At 54.7% G+C, this 15,824-nt stretch overlaps 5 protein-coding genes and 1 non-coding gene across 6 annotated transcripts; 1 reads left to right on the top strand and 5 right to left on the bottom strand.

Moving 5' to 3' along the window:
• Positions 1–1,078: 1,078 nt before the first annotated feature.
• On the bottom strand, positions 1,079–1,900 carry D7B24_001719 (uncharacterized protein; the record flags this gene model as incomplete). The annotated part of the gene is made up of 1 exon (XM_028635940.1): positions 1,079–1,900. One exon carries the CDS (start codon positions 1,898–1,900, stop codon positions 1,079–1,081), a length of 822 nt encoding a protein of 273 aa, XP_028491672.1.
• A 1,946-nt stretch (positions 1,901–3,846) lies between these two features.
• On the bottom strand, positions 3,847–6,009 carry RPL15 (60S ribosomal protein L15; the record flags this gene model as incomplete). The annotated part of the gene is made up of 6 exons (XM_028635939.1): positions 3,847–4,214; positions 4,274–4,430; positions 4,596–4,687; positions 5,427–5,680; positions 5,734–5,843; positions 5,977–6,009. The coding sequence occupies 6 exons, from the start codon at positions 6,007–6,009 to the stop codon at positions 3,847–3,849; spliced, it is 1,014 nt and encodes a 337-aa protein (XP_028491671.1).
• A 903-nt stretch (positions 6,010–6,912) lies between these two features.
• D7B24_001717 (uncharacterized protein) lies at positions 6,913–8,284 on the bottom strand (the record flags this gene model as incomplete). Its single annotated transcript, XM_028635938.1, has 2 exons — positions 6,913–7,441; positions 7,506–8,284. 2 exons carry the CDS (start codon positions 8,282–8,284, stop codon positions 6,913–6,915), a joined length of 1,308 nt encoding a protein of 435 aa, XP_028491670.1.
• Positions 8,285–9,234: 950 nt separating this feature from the next.
• On the bottom strand, positions 9,235–9,323 carry D7B24_001716. The gene has a single exon. It is a non-coding gene; the product is annotated as a tRNA-Lys (tRNA).
• A 235-nt stretch (positions 9,324–9,558) lies between these two features.
• D7B24_001715 (uncharacterized protein) lies at positions 9,559–13,380 on the top strand (the record flags this gene model as incomplete). The annotated part of the gene is made up of 5 exons (XM_028635937.1): positions 9,559–9,568; positions 9,761–9,864; positions 10,147–10,465; positions 10,520–12,300; positions 12,355–13,380. The coding sequence occupies 5 exons, from the start codon at positions 9,559–9,561 to the stop codon at positions 13,378–13,380; spliced, it is 3,240 nt and encodes a 1,079-aa protein (XP_028491669.1).
• Positions 13,381–13,947: 567 nt separating this feature from the next.
• Positions 13,948–14,980, bottom strand: D7B24_001714 (uncharacterized protein; the record flags this gene model as incomplete). Its single annotated transcript, XM_028635936.1, has 2 exons — positions 13,948–14,802; positions 14,852–14,980. 2 exons carry the CDS (start codon positions 14,978–14,980, stop codon positions 13,948–13,950), a joined length of 984 nt encoding a protein of 327 aa, XP_028491668.1.
• Positions 14,981–15,824: the final 844 nt, after the last annotated feature.

The raw sequence follows: 15,824 nt of genomic DNA, 5'->3' as shown, positions 1-15,824 counted from the left end.
ATTTTGTATGGAAGAGAAAGAACGCGCGATGGCGCCCTCTAGCAGCACAGTAATGAGCGGCCTTATTGGGGACGTGAACGTGGAACAGGGCGCACAATCTTGCTTGCTTGCTTCAATTCTTGCGTCCAACCAGATCCTCCTGATCGAATTACCACCGCAGAAGCCCAACCAGTCCACACAGATCAACGAGATGCCGACAGGGTATCACCCTGCGGCTGTTTGTTCGGAGAGGATGTCAGGATGACAGAGTTGTTTGGCTTCGAGTCGAAAGGCGCAAGCAAGGGTCGCGTGAGTGGCAGATCGTGTCGGGATCGGAAGTCGACGTCGAATGCCTGCCGAAAAGCAATGGCTCAATGATAGGAGCGCCGCGATTACAAAACAGCGAACACAATTACAGCTACAGCCGCATCGGTGCTTGAGGCGAGTGAAAATGAAAGGATGCTGTTGGGTTAGCTGTCGAGGTTGGAAGAATGGAAGTGGAGGCAGACGTCGCAAGAAGTTGGAGTACCTAGCGACAGCTACCTGATCAGTCAGTCGCAGACACAGACGGAGCAGGTGACGCTAACTTGATCCGCCCTGTTGTCGACTTGCTTTGCCTACGCACATCACGTGAGCGGCCATAGACATGGTGCATACAGTGCGTATGTTTCTTGCTCAAATCTAAGCACCGTGCTTCTATACTCATTACATCTGGCGAAATACAGGCCTTCGCTATGCAGCGCTTGACAAGCTGCCGCCCTGTATTTAAGCTTGTACGCCTTCGAGTGTCAGAGAGTCAACATTGGAATACCACTTTTTTTCAACATTGCACACCACTTGGTCATGGGAACTGCAAAGGCTTGGTAGGACACCCATCGAGACTGCTCACCCTCGAGCTCAACACACAAACCAAGAGAATGACTCAATACTAAATCAAGTTGATTTGCGGCGCCGTTACTATTCTCAAGAGCAGCGGAATTAAGCACACCCCATGACATCTGGGTATTCTGTAAAAAGTACAACGCTATCAAAGAAAGCTAATGTCCTGAACGCCGTCTCACCAGCCTCCATCCACTTTTTCTCTCCCCCGGCCATTCGTCTAGAAGCGGTTCATGTGGCTCGCCTCGCTGTAGCTCGTGAAGCGAGTGTTGATGGGATGAAGCGCTGTCGGCGGACGTGCAACTTCGGGCATGATGGGGCTCGACCTGTCCTCAGGATAGGGGTTGCTATGCTGGTCGTCGTGACCCTTCGCCTCGACGTCATCATCCGCGACGCGGATGGGCTTGCTGATCTTGAGCTTGCCGCTGGCAGCCCATGGAGCGATCTTCTGCGTGAGCCGACGGAAGGACTTTTCGTTGCGAACTGAGTTGGAGCGCGTAGAATAGGCGTCGGTGAAGGAGTTTTTTGTGGACGAGGTCGCAATGGCGCCGTCGCTGCGGATGTTGCGGGCGGTGATGCCGTTGTCCGAGTCGCGGAAGACAAGAGAAGAGACAATGTTAAAGAAGCCGAAAGTAATGGAGAGAATGCCGGCCGCAAGAACGAGGCGCCAGAGATGGGGGCCCATGTTCTTAGAGGTGACAGAACGACGGTTGAGGTTCCCCAGAATGTGGCACCCCATCACCACCATGGCAATGCCGAGCCAGGTCAGACCGTGGTAGGGGGAGAGAATGGGCCAGCGTGTGGCAAAGTAACGCTTGAAGAGGTTCAGCTCCGAGCAGATTAGGAGAGCTGCGGTGGCAGAGGTGAAGGCATGGGAGATAGCCTCGAAGAAGAAGAAATTGCCCGTCAGACCAGACATGACAATGAGGACCCAACTCGCGACGGCAACGGCGAGCAGACCTATAATGTTGAAGGCGCGGAAGACATTGAGGATCAGGTGGCCTGAGCCACGCAGACGGGAGTTCTCGGAAAGATTAAACATCTTAGAAGGCCTGGTAGGATGTAGCGGTCTTCGGCATGTTAGTCGGGCCATGCAGCGCTGGAGTCAAGGTACCTTACGATATTGCAGACGAGTCACCTAAGAGATGGTCTGGGGGGCGATGATATGCTTCAGTTTGATTTTCTGTACTGCAGCCCTTGGTTGATCGATGGTGATTGAAATGATAGTGAACGTTTTGGAAGCCAGGGTGAAGGTTATGGAAATTCAGAGTAGAGAGAGGATTGGAAGCCAGTCCAATGGTAATCTCAAAGAAGGTTATGGGTCAGCTGTACAATAAGGAAATAGAGGTCGAAGGAAAGATTGTCGTAGATCAGTGCATTGTTCAGGTCGTGAATAAACCAAAAACCTCTCTTTGCAAGGCAGTTGGAAGGAATTGTCGTGATGGTAGGCACAAGAGGAGACAAAGGGAGTCGCTGCCTTTAATAGCGTTCATGCCTATTGTACAGGACGCAGTTTCATTCGGGACCAGGCTCTGCAATCGAGACATCTAAGTAGAAGAACAAGTAGTTTTCAGCGCGTCACGTCCAATCAATTCGGCGGCGCGAAACAATTGTCGCCAGAAGCCTCAGGGGTCTCGTCCGGGTCAAGCTCGCTGCCCTCCCTGTCCGGTGCGTTCTAGAGCCCGCTTGAGCGGCAGCTCGCATGTTCAATGCTTCTTCTTGAGTCACTCCCAGGCATTCGGAGTCCGGGCAGGGTCGATGTCGGCGCGTGCTGTGAGGCAGAGGAACCGATCTCGACTCGACGGCAAGTTATTCCCATACTCAAAGGCAGCAAGGTATGGTCAAAAGCCACGAGAAGCTGAGAAGAGCACACAGAGCTGTCAACCAATCGAGTCATCGGTACCTGGCCCGTCTTCGACAGATTGAAGCCCTGGGCAAAATGGATTGACAAGGGATACGTGGGACGAAGTCGAAAGAAGACTCACGTTGAGCGGTTGCGCGGTTGTGATTGGATGTCAGCCCCATGTATCTCGTTTCAGGTCCGGCTTTAGCCCAACGACCGCAACCGCCGGCCAAAAACCCAACCTCAACCACATCATGCAGTAGATATTTCCGACCTTCTGATGATGGAAGCATGGCAGGCGACAATTCACGTCCACCATAACGCCTCGGAATTTGATGAGAGAGGTGCCAGAGAATCCCCGTGACCCGCATCGGGAACCGAAGCGCAGCTCAGCCATGGTGCAGAGGCTTGCCACCCTTGTCTGTTCTGGCCTCAACATGTGCGACAACCTGGGACAGACGACCGAAGAATGACGCTTGACAAAAAAAATCAGGATCAGATGGCGGGTCGAAGATCTAACGACATACGGGCACTTGTCCTGGAGCATAGTCATGCATGAACACTGCTCATTTTGCTGTGAAATATTCTTGACGAGATAATGAGATCCTCTTCTCAGGGCGCTAAACAGCTGGCGCTTCGAGGCGGCACTTGAAATTTCAGGTGGCTCGAGCCTTACAAATTTCTAAATGGATCTGTTATCGGCTCCGTGTGGTTCAGTAGCCGCGGTACACTGCTATTGTTGGAATACGCTGCAACCATCCCGACGCATCTACTCAACCATGGATTGTGGGAGTAGCGCCTCGACGGCGAGCTGTTTTTTTCTTCAACGCAGTCAACGTCATTTGAGGAGACTTTACCTTGACCAAATAAACATGCGGGCCCACCATCACGGTCACCAACATCACGACAGATTTAAAACAACCGAAGCCAATAAACGCCTCAGAATGGGATCTCATTTTCCGAGTATCTGAATTCCTGGCCTAGCCGGGCCACTCCATCGCATGATATCAAGGGCCAGAAGCAGGAGCCAATGTCGTAGTACCATCATCCAGGCGCGGTAAACACCATGGCCATCCTCATGAACCGGCACACAGCCTTTTCCATCACCGGAAACAACCTTTTCGCTAGCAGCCGCGGCTGCGAGCTTACCGGTAGCGCCACAGGGAGAGGGTGTTGTGGCGGAGCCAAGTCTTTCTGCGGCCAGCCTTGGTCTTGTTGTAGCGGTGGCCCTTGTTGAGACCACGGGACTTCTTGCCGGTGGCGGTGAGGCCACGCTCCTCGCGGTGCTTGTGGACGGGGGCGACGATCCAGTTGATGCGGGGGTCGATACGGATGGCCTTGTGCTGGGGGTCAACGAGGATGACCTCGTAGTACTTGTAGGTCGAGTCCTGGTTGATCCAGTAGGAGTTGAGGACGCGCAAGTTGGCGCAGCGGCGGCCGACACGGGACTCAGCGGTCGACTTGAGCGAGCGCTGGTACTTCAGCTGGTTGATACCCTGGTTGGTGGGCTTGCCTGCATTATGTATTAGCCATCTGCCATCCCAATATCTCCTGACATCTGAGGTAGCGTACCGAAGGTGGCACCCTTCTTGGCGGGCTTCTTGCGACCACCACGGCGGACGCGGACGCGGTAGATGACATAGCCCTGCTTGGCCTTGTATCCGAGGCGGCGGGCCTTGTCGGGGCGCGAGGGGCGCGAGGCGCGGTGAATAACGTTCAGTTGACGGAGCTATATTGATGCACTCTCAGCAAATGTTCAACGAGTGTATAGCAAAGACGGGAACGCCCAAAATTCCTGGTCCGCCGATGGAGAGAAAATATTTCTCTCGACGACAGACCAGCTAGAAGATTGTTCCCGCCCACAGCCTTGTAGAGTATTCGGGTTTCATCGTACCTCCCAGCAGCGAACGCGGAGAAGGAAGAGCATAACATCGCTCTGCTTCTTCTTCTGAAGCTCCTCGACGTACTTAAGGGCACCCATTTTGGCTATTCGAGTACAAAGGTTAGCCGCGAGTTTTGGAGTGGCAGGCGAATACCACAAAGGGTGCTTGAAGGACTGAACAAACCAGCTTTTCACGTCAAATCCGGCCGCGGAGAGGGTGTTGTCGTGATGGTCGTCGAAAATTTGGACAGGAGGGACCGGGAGAGAAAGTTCGCACACAGGTAAGGTGAGGAAAATGGAATTGAGGCGGTTTGTGGGATAAGCGACACACTAGTTCCTATTAGGCCTAGCGAGTCAGAACTTGCCCCGAGCCCGTGGAATACGGGCGAGAAAATAGAGTGGGTCGGCCCTCGGTCAAGAGGAGGGGCACCAAGGGTTTCACCGAAAGGACTTGGCAATACCCCGACCCTGACTTACACTCTTTGCAGTGAGCTACAACCTCGACCGGGTCATCAAACAGGTCGCAAATTACATGCAGGGAGCAGACTCTTTGTTATTCATCTTTACGACCCATTCGATTGATGGAAGTCCCTTCATACACTTGGAGCTGTGCGCGTCCTGCTCATAAATGATCGGCTTCTTTACCAAGAAGAGTCTCAAATGCATCCAGATGGATCCTGACAGTGCGTCCCCAAGTGTCGTCCAACAGCATCTCTGCGCCATCGAACATCTCGATTGCCATCAAGTCTGTGTCTTTGGCGTTTTCGGCGTCTATCATTGGCAAGCGTGGCTGCTTTACAGGCTGTACCATTGTGTCCACCAATTCTTTGCCAAACTGATTACCCCGTTCAAGCATTTCTGACATGCGCTCGGCATCGTGCAGCCATTCGGGGTCGTCTACATTGGTACTGTCATCCGCTAGTTGCGTGTTGAACTCACGGTAGAGCTCCAGAAGTTGATGACATCGTTGCATAACCCGAGAGCCGATGATGTAGAGCTCCGGCTTCGCCCTCCCATCTCCTACTGAAGACTGGTGAGGTGTTGAAGATGGATAGGTCTGGCTCAGCAGAGCCAGAACCTTTCCCTCTTTTTCCGTGCTATCATGTATCAGCAGATATAGAGCCGCAATAATGTGTGCGAAGGTGCCCACCTCCGCTGTTTCCACTTGCCAACGGCCTCCTGTGTCTCCTCAAAGATGGTCGTTGTGCACCGTTGCACATCGGCAGACCAGGATCCTTTCTCCTGAAAGCCCGGAGAAAGCTGGGGGCTAGAGATGTGATCAATCGCATGACTCCTCGTGCGGACACGTGGTTGACTGACTTTGAGCCAGAAGGGCCATCATGATCCTCGCGGCAGGACCTGGCTCCAGCTTTGTACCCTCTTCTTGACCGACTTTTCTCATCCGCGAGAAGCTCTTCGTCAACATCGTGGGATTTCGGGAGCGTGTACGCCTGTGAATCAATCGTTCCCTTTGATACATCTGTAAGCGTTGCCCGTACCAAGGTGCGAGCTCGACTGTTATCAGGTAGTGTTTCCAAGTGGGCACCCCCTTTGGCTGCTGGCTCAATCAGGATCAACTCATCGTATGGACGAGCGTCGAATCACTACTGACCTCTAGCGGTTGCTTTCTTCCTCGGCGGCATCCTCGGTTATTTCCTTGCCACGACCTTGTCTCTCGGGCCAAGGTAGTGACGTGGGGTTCAGGGTCTGTTCCGCCGAGCCAGCTTGCTTGACGAAGGGTGTACCTTGACAAAAGTTGTGAGCATACATGTGTACATACAACCGAGTTACAGAAAATGGCTTTTGTTGGATTTTATCTGCAGAAGCTGTGGAAGGAGGATACCTAGGCAAGACAAGGGAAGGCAGGTGCTGCCACTACGCACCTGCCCAAACATGAGTGGCATGCTGAAAGTCCCCTTTTCGTGACACAAAACATGCCAGACATGAGGACCAGGACCACCTCTGACGGCATTTGTGCTCTCGCTCCCGCTGTATCAATTATCTGAAGGCATCGAACGAGTGCGCTTACCCCAAGAAACAACTTGGCAATAATTGTGGACGAAGACCGACTGTATGCGACAGTCAGACACACGGAATCACAGCAGATTGGCCAGCCTGCAGGTCGGGTGCCTTGCATGCTCTCGTCGTACAAAGATAAATTCATGCTGACAATATGGCATCCCCAAACGCCGACGTTGCTTGAAAACCTCAACCAAAAGCAATGATGCCCCAATGCCCCTACTATGTACGCCCCCATGCGCGCTGAGCGAAGCCAGCGCGCGGAAGACAAAAAAAGAACCATTTATGGAAAGTAGAGCGTGAAGGCTGATCATGCATTATTGCGCTGAGGAGGGCCGTCTGCCGGCGTATCCTCCCCAGGCGACCCGTTATTCTCCTCCTCGTCGGTATCGTCCGAGATGTCACTAGAGTCGTCCTCTTCCTTACTTGGACCGTCATCAGTGTTTGCACCGACTTGATCGTCTCCTTCAAGAGCGTAACCTGGACATCGCTCGATGAGGCCGCGGTAGTACGCCACCAGTACCTCCGGGTTCGGTACGATCTTCCAGTCGACGCGGTATAGAAACTCGAGCTCGAGGAGCTTGAGCTCGGCGACCTTGACACCGCCCACGCGCGCATATGTAGTGTTATTCCAGAACGAGTCGGACAGACCTTTGGCGGCCACGGTAGCAGCAGTGATGAGGAAGCGGTGCACCGTGAGAGTGTTGATGGTGAATTCGGGGTAGAGGGCGCAGAGGCGATCAATGTAGTAGACCATGGACAGTAGGAGCGGCGGCGTCAATGTCGCATGCTTGGCTAGCCGGTTAAGGTATTCAAGGACGGATATGCTCGGCGCGGTTCTGTGCGCCAACAGGTGTGAGTGCGCAACTCGGAATCAAAGTAATCGCGCATAGGTCGACTTACCTGGAATGAAACCTAGTCAGATTCCCAGACTGTAGAGCAAGCGCATCATTGGTCTCGATCAGCTCGGAGAGCATGTGGGCGATCAGAACCACCATGTCTTCGGTCGTGCCGAGTTCGTATCGTAGAGGCAGGACTTTCTGGGGCGCCGGTGCCGGCCTCTGCCTCTTAGGTGCGTTGGCGGCCTCGGCGTCAGCGATGATGGAAAGATCGGTCTGCGCGTGAGCGCCATGGTCTTGCGACTTGCGACGCTTTCCTGGAGACAGCGTATTGTCGCTGGCTTGCCGCAGTGCAGACGTCTGTGATGCGGGCTCGTTGAGTATGGGCTGTTGGGTCCGTGCTGCCGATGTTAAGGCTACTGTCGGTACGGGCTGCTGAGTCGCAGAGGTCTGCGAGGAAGGTATGGGTGTGTTGACGGGCGGAGTTGTGTCGTCGCGCCGTGCCTGAACGGCAGTGACTGAGGAGACTTCCATCGGAGAGTATTGCGTGGCTGCGTCGACCGCAACATACCGCCTGGGCTGCGAGTGAGGGGATTGTGCCTGCGGCTGTGTCTGGCTATGTTTCGGTAACTGCTGTTGCTGCTGTTGCTGTTGCTGTTGCTGTTGCGTGGGCGAAGTGGAGGACAAAGACTCTGTTGATGAATGGGATCGAGAATGTCGTCGCGTCAGGGAGGCCGATAGCCGGGAGGAGGGAGACTGAGGCGAGGAGCGGGTGGGAGCATAGTGGAAACTGCTAGGTGAGGCATTGGCGGAGCTGTGAATCCTTGGAGATGTTGTCAACATGTTCGCCGGTTCATCGTGGGGTGCTCCCGTCGACGAGAGGCCCCTTGTTCAGGTCGAAAAGAAGCGAAAAGTCTGGAGGTGAGGGGCATGAAGCAGAGGCGCTTGCATCGGACAGTGCCCCGGATGGAAACGAGCAAAGCAGTGCAGGGCAAGACCGAAGAGCATCGATCGGCGGGTGCCAGATTCCCACTGGGCGGGATCCAGGTCGGATTTGCGAACTTTCAGCGTCCTTGCGTGCCTGCCCCTCCACTGACTTGCGGTCGCGGCGGGCCTGGGGTGGTCTGCCGCCACCCCATTCGCCCCACTCCACATGGTGTCAACCCACACGGCACCACGGAAATTTGGCATGGCGGATGACCTGCCAGACAGGCCAGGCTCGTGGCACAATGCGGCGATGGTACTGGACGAACAGGGACAGCACGCTAGAACCGACTGAGCGACAAGCAGGCTAGGATTATGTACCCCAAGTTGACATCTCGAGATCTCGGATTTCCTTTGGAATGGTCGGCGGCCATTTCAATGTGCATTTGAGACGGGCCGCCAATCTTCTTCCCCTGCTCGACACATTGTCTCGTTGGGCTAGACATACAGATAGATTGCCAAATTGTGTGTGGGAGGAACCGGAACCGACACCAGTTCTGCCTAACGTTCAATCAGTGACACTTGGAAACCCTGCTGCTACTGGGCAGGCTACAGGTATCGGAGGCGCCGACTCGTTCACCCATTCTTGACAGTGACGATGCGGCTATTCCGGCAAGCCATCGCACCCCACGTCAAAAAAAAACCTGGCTGCAAATCAAGGCTGGAGGGGCAGTAAACGTGCCCACCACGGTGGGCATAGCGGACCCCTTACACGATGTCTGGGTGGAAGCAAACAAATCATGGTCAAAAAAGGTGAGAGCCAAATGAGACAAACCCAGTCACTCGTCAGTCGGCTCGAGCAAAAAGGACTCCCGAGGTGGGACTCGAACCCACAGCCCTTGGATTGTTATGCTGATGCTTAAAAGTCCAAAGCTCTAACCAATTGAGCTACCCGGGACGTTCTCACATTCGTGTTTGTTGTGCAATGATATAGCTCACGACACCGATCTTCTAATGGATATTCGATCAAAGGCATCACTTGCTAGGCTTATGATTATATTCGGTTTACCGTGACATTGTGTAGCGTATGGATGTTTTTTCTCAGGCACTACTGTTCGCGTAAACTTCCTCTGAAGTACAGGCATCCTGTGTGTTGTCCGATATGATGCCTCATTAGGGCTGAAGTGTTCAGTATGGAACAGGGTTCAATTCGTACAGCTTTTTAAAAATCTCCGATTGCTCCCTTCAAGACTTGAGTGGATTTTCTTGCGCGTTCAGGCCAAGGACGGTCTGGTCATCGCTATGTTGAAGACGTCGGTAGGGAGGGTTGTGTAATCCCAGAGTTATTAGCACGAAACCTGGGGTTCTTGGGGCCAACATGGAGTGGGGCCGCAGCCGTTCAGTTCCGGTGGGGGTGGTCCAGGATTAAAGTCGGTTTGAGTTGCGACTGCACCCATCGACCTTGCGTCACTGAGATACAACTCAACGTACCCAACCAGGTGCGACCGCCACCATCGACTTTTCTTCCATCACATCGAGCGACTATATCGAACGCGACAACTCGCACATATTTTCCCACAATCCCTGATCTGGCACGAAGTAGCAGCGACATTTGTAAACCATCGAGCACCAGCATTATACAGCTTGGTTTCAGCTGTTTGCGAAGCAGCCCAAAACCCATTCCCGACACTTACTAGTCGACAGCACGACAACACCACAGTTTGAAGATACTATATGCAGGTAGTGCGACGCGTCTGTCAACGCAAAGGACGTCTCTACAGCTCCCAACGGACCAAGGGCCTGCCATGGCACGCGACTCGGATCCCCCTCTTCTCGCCTACATCCACAATGCAAGATCCTACGCCGAGCAGACGAACGCGCTCCGTTCACTAAAAAACGACATTGTAGGCCATACTCGGAGGAAGGAAACATGGGTGGCGCTCGGCGCCCTTGACCCGATCGTCAGTATACTACAGTCCAGCAGACTGCCAAACAAGGCCAATGGCGCGCGTCCACAACCTCCCGCCAGCTCGTTGGCATTAGAAGAGGAGGAGAACGTAAGGCTACAGGCATTACAAGTGCTCTCCAGCTTTGCCAATGGTATGGGCATTGACTTGGACGAGGAGACGAAGTTAGCTTGCTGACAGTTAGCAGGCGGCCCATCATACATCGAACCCCTTCTTGCTGCCGACGCCCTGTCCGCCCTGCTGGCCAACACATGCCCCAACACCAACCCGCCGCTGGTGGTTGCGACAGCACTGAGAGCCTTGGTGAACATGACTGAAGCTGCCTCGCTTTGCGTTTCTACGCCTGCAGAGCTGCGTACACTGGCAAACGCCATCTTTGCTCCGGAAAGCATTGAAACACTGGCAAATATTCTGGCACAGGCGGGTCAATGGAGGTTAAATGTCAAACAGCAGCCGGTGTCATTGGTGACCACCTTGATCAGCCGCCTTTGCCAGGATGAACAGCACGCTCTAGCACTGGCTGATTCGCCTGTTCTGGACCTGCTCGCCAAAGAGCTGGCCAGCTTCGCTGTAGCTCATGGTTACGTGATACCAGGAGCAGAATCGTTGGATGGGAGAGCCGAATATATTCCCCAACCGGCGTCCTCTGGATCTAGTCTTGCATCCACCCTTGAAGCATTGACGACTATCGTGTCGGATTCGCGATATAGGGCGTGCAGGTTGCTGTGCTCGCCGCCCGTTCTTGCTGTCTTTCCCAATCTTCAATTTTCACCATCACCACTTACAGCTCGTCCCTGGCTCACTCTCCAAGCTAGCGACTTGAAGCAAATCGGTGCTATGGATACTCTGCTCCCACCAGTTCCACACCATCAGCAGCGAGGGAGCCCACAGGGGACATTCCCTCCTCTTGGTTCGCCTGAGTCTAGGGAGGGCGCCGTGTCATTTTCTCGGTCCGCGTCGAGCAAATTCAGTGATGGCTTGCCTATCACCAACACCTCTCGCCATGGTCCTTCCGGTCAGAACGGGACGTCCGATTCGGAAGACCTCGAAAGCCCTCTCATTCCATGGCTCATTGCCTTGTCCAGGAATCGAAGCGACCTGGAGCGGCTGATGGCAACCAGTCTACTGACATCTCTGGTGAGGTCAGGACTTGGAAAGCGGTCCTTCAGAGAGCCAAGCATCGGTCTACTCGTCGTGCCTCTCCTGTGCGAGATGCTCCATCACTATGAACGGGCGAGCTTGGCCATCGACCTGGCCTGCAGCACATCCCAGCTGGTCGATGCATCCGCCCCGCTGTCATGGGCCATCCGCGAACGAGCTCCAGCTGTCCTCTCTCGTCTCATTACAGACAGTGAGCAACTCCAAAAGGCGGCATTTGATTGTGGCGCGGTCAAGATTCTGAGCCGGTTGATGAAGGATGCCTACGAAGCGGTGCCGCCCACGGCGTTCGCGCGGCCATGGTCTCCAAACCCCGATACAGGTATGGACGTAGAGAGCAGCTCACCTTCATGCCGGCTCGGCGCCGAAGGCCAGCCTCCGCTGCTAGCACACCGTATCAGGATGCGCGAGACCGTTCTCAAGGCCATAGGCGCTCTGGCGGCGGGTAGAGACGAGTATCGCAAAGCATTCGTTGACGCAGACATCATTCCCTTGATTGTCCAATCTCTCTCCACAGCGCCCGTCAAGCCTTCCAACCCCCGGGACCGTGTCAAGCCCGATGAAGCCGACGGGCCCGTCCCGGACACTACAACCTCTGGATATGGGAGCAACACGTTGGGCGTCATCATTGCCGCCTGTCACGCTGTTCGCATGCACTCGCGTTCTGTCAGCATCTTGCGGACCTCACTTGTGGATCATGGCGTATCGTTACCGATATTCCGTTATCTGAAACACCCCGACGTCGATGTCCAGATTGCAGCTACAGCAGCCATGTGCAATTTGGTCACCGAGGTCAGCCCCATGCGTGAGGTGAGCTTTTTCAGTACGACGCGCTCACATGAGTCCCTACTGACACATACTTAGATGCTTGCAGAAAGGGGCGTGATGAAGATCCTTTGTGAGCATGCGCGTTCGCAGACAGCGGCACTACGACTCAATGCTTTGTGGGCATTGAAGCACTTTGTTCATGCGGCCGGCCCCGAGGTCAAGAAGTTATGTCTTGAGCAGCTCGAGCCAGGATGGCTTGTCCGCCTTATCTGCGATGACACGGAAGACGACGCCCTGTGGTCCGCCCGCGCCAAGATCGACACGCAGGGTGAGGTCGACAGTGGCGACGACCTTGACGGAGATGTAGAGATGGACCGCCACGATGGTCCCTCCAAGTCTATCTACGGCACCACGGGGCTTCCTCGTGACACACACGGCCGACCAGCCGCCTGGGCTGTCCATGCTGAAACCAAGAAAGCAATACTCCGCGACGCCGAGCTGAACCCTCAGCGCCGTGCACGGAACGACGATCTTGCCATCCAGGAGCAAGGCCTCGACTTCATCCGAAATCTCATCGGCGCCACCGCAGCCCCTGCCTCATCGGATCCGGCCACCGAATCCACCGACATGATTGAGCACTTATTCACCGAGCTCGGCCAGGACCGCTTCTTCGACATACTCGCCAAAAAGCTGCAGGCCAAGGTTCTCCACCCAGCGGCCCATCGCCGCAACGGCTCGCCAGTCACCACCAACGAAGCCGCTCGCGTCCTCTACCCGCAGCCCAAGATTGTCGAGGCCGTTGTCTTCATCCTCGTGCACATGGCCGCCAGCACCCCGCGCTACCGCCAGCTCGTCATCGCCCAGACTGACCTCCTCAAGCTGCTTGCTGCCCACTTTGGATCCAAGGACAAGGAGGTCCGCGTTGCGCTCTGCCACCTCGTCAGCAACCTCACCTGGCAGGACGACGAGACGGACTCGCGCCCCAGCGCGCTGCGCGCCCATGAGCTGCGCAAGCTCGGCATGCTGGGCAAACTGGAGACCTTGCTCGAGAGGGACCCGGAGCTCGACGTCCGCGAGCGCGCCAAGGTCGCCGTGTGGCAGATGAAGCAGCTCAGCTTCTAGGGAGCTGCCGGGGCGGCGTCTGCTTTGCGCGGCGTCAGGATGGAGGAATTCCTCGTCAAGGGTGGAGGGGGCCATGTGTCCCCGGGACTGAGCAGGGTATGCATTCAATGGTGTTGGGCGCGTGAATCGGTCTGATGGAATTTATTGATAGTGTATATGGTATCAAGTACAAATCCATTCAAGCAAACTCATTCAACCTGCGACGAGCTTTGGCGTATACCAGATTTTGTGTGAATGTAGGCAGGTACATCAGTTGTCGGGGACATGTTACATTCAAAGAGGAAACTATCTCTCGATCGAGCGGAAACGTTTAAAATATAAATATCAAGACATGTATGTTCAATGGCAGTCATAGCCCAATTTCGTCGTACAATTATTCATTAAGCGTAGCCTATTATTACTGAGCAATTGAGAACCCGGCCTCACGGACTTCATCCAACTCTTTCATGAAGACCGAAGTTTATTAGTGGACACCGGATCTTGAAAGCTCGATTGTGCAAGCCATGACCGTTATCGTCTGCGTGATGTTGATACATTGATGTATGCTACTGCCCAGACAGACGTTGCTTAGACAGCCTGCTGAACAGGGGCCGCGTTGGTACCGTGAGTACCAGTGTAGGCGGGATCACTACCAACGCCGGCGTGTCCAACGCCGTGGTGACCAACGCCAGAGCCGACGCCAGCGGTAGTGCCGGCAGGGCCGGTAGTAGTGGCGCCGACACCAGGAGCTACCTTCTCAGGGAAGGTACCAGGGTGCTGCGGGACGCGGCCGAACTGAGTGAAGTGCAGGTTCAGGCGTCCATAGTCCCAACGACCGCTCAGGAAGACGAAGGCAAATGCAAGGACAGGCACCAGAAGAAGATCGAGGATACCGAACCAGATATGTGTACCGGGGACGCGGATCTGGTATCCCGCATCCGTAAGAGCGAAGGCGAGAACGTAGAGGAACCAGAGAAAGTTGACAAAACCGGCGAGAGCAAAGTAGTGACCGCTGACACCGAGACGGGACGCACCGCGGCGACCACTGGTGAGAGTGCTAAGAGATAGCAGGAGCCAGGCCAGGCTGCCGAAGACGAAGAAGCCCCATTTGTAGTGCGTGTCGGTGAAGGCGGAGAAGAGATAGCTGGCGACCCAGATCCAGGACAGTGCCACATGGTAAACAATCGTGGCCCAGGAGACACCAGACAGGAGGTCTAGCGCCGTAATGACAACGGGGAATGCTACTGCCCAGAAGGCGTACTTGCCCCAGTATATTTGGCGAATGTCATTGTTGTCCGAGTTGGCCTGTGAGATGAGTCGGTAGGCAAGGCCGGAAGCCATGGAGAAGTAGGCGATCGTGCCAGTGAGAAGAGCAATGGTGAAGAGATAGTGGAAGATCCTCTCTCCATTGCGAGGCTTGAAGGACAGAGCAGCGACAGCGAGCTAACGCGGTTAGTTTAAGCAAGGTGGCGCCAGGACTAGGTCAACATACGAAAGATACAAAGAAGACGGCCGTAACGGCAAACAGCCAGCTAGAGCCACCCTCAGACTGGTGGTCTTGGCCAGTGTAGGCGTTGTTGTAGTCAAGCGCGTCGTTGCGCGACTCCAGGATCACACCCATGGCTTTGGTATTGTGTAGTCTGGGGCGTACGAGTGATTGTGGTCGAGGAATGCTCCGAACGTCTGATGTTTGGTGATACTCTGTCTGCTGCAGTAGAACGTATGTCGCGTCGCAATGTTGGTGCTGAGAAGAGGAAGGGTAAAAGCTCAGTAGACGAAAGCTCAGCGAGGTCGCCTTATATCAAGGGAAGGGCAGGAGCCGGAGGTCCGAGGGAGTCGTCTTGCCTGCTCCTTCTTCTGGTTGTTACGTAGGCTAAGCCTCATGTGCACCTGCCTGACCAAGGAGGCATCGACGAGGTGAAGAGCATCTTGATTCGTTTGACTCTTGTCACTGCAGACACGATGATGGGTGCCAAGACTCTGTTCACTGCAACGACACGCCCTGCGAACGGGAAGCTGCGGCTCACAGACATCAGGCCGGCAGTTGCGGCACCTGGGAACGGCAGGATCAAAGGCCATTGGTATCACATGAGCATCGAGATATTGATGGTGATCTCCGTCCACAGGTTTCTACAGTGCCTGAGGTGTGATTGCGTGTGATTGCTTTGCATATCGGAAGCTGGCAGGCACTTCTCGACTCACGCACTGCAAGTATCATACCGTCTTGCCATTTTGCCTCCTGCGGTTTATGACCCATCATTTCGCAAGTCAAGCAAGGTGAGATGTGCAAATTGAGGCCTCTCTGTTCCGCGCAATCACCTTGGTCAGCATCCCCCCTCCTTGCCCCTTCACCACCATCATCATCACCAACGGGGCCGAGTGTCTTGGCTCAGACTAACCTGGGGTTTCAAGAGGCTGAAGAAGCCTCATCACATGAGTGGCAGTTCGCCATGCCCAAGTCAGTG

The sequence above is a fragment of the Verticillium nonalfalfae genome (assembly GCF_003724135.2).
Source record: "Verticillium nonalfalfae strain VnAa140/NRRL 66861 chromosome Unknown scaffold_137, whole genome shotgun sequence".
Taxonomy (NCBI): Eukaryota; Fungi; Ascomycota; class Sordariomycetes; order Glomerellales; family Plectosphaerellaceae; genus Verticillium; species Verticillium nonalfalfae.
This window is presented reverse-complemented; position numbering and strand designations above follow the sequence as displayed.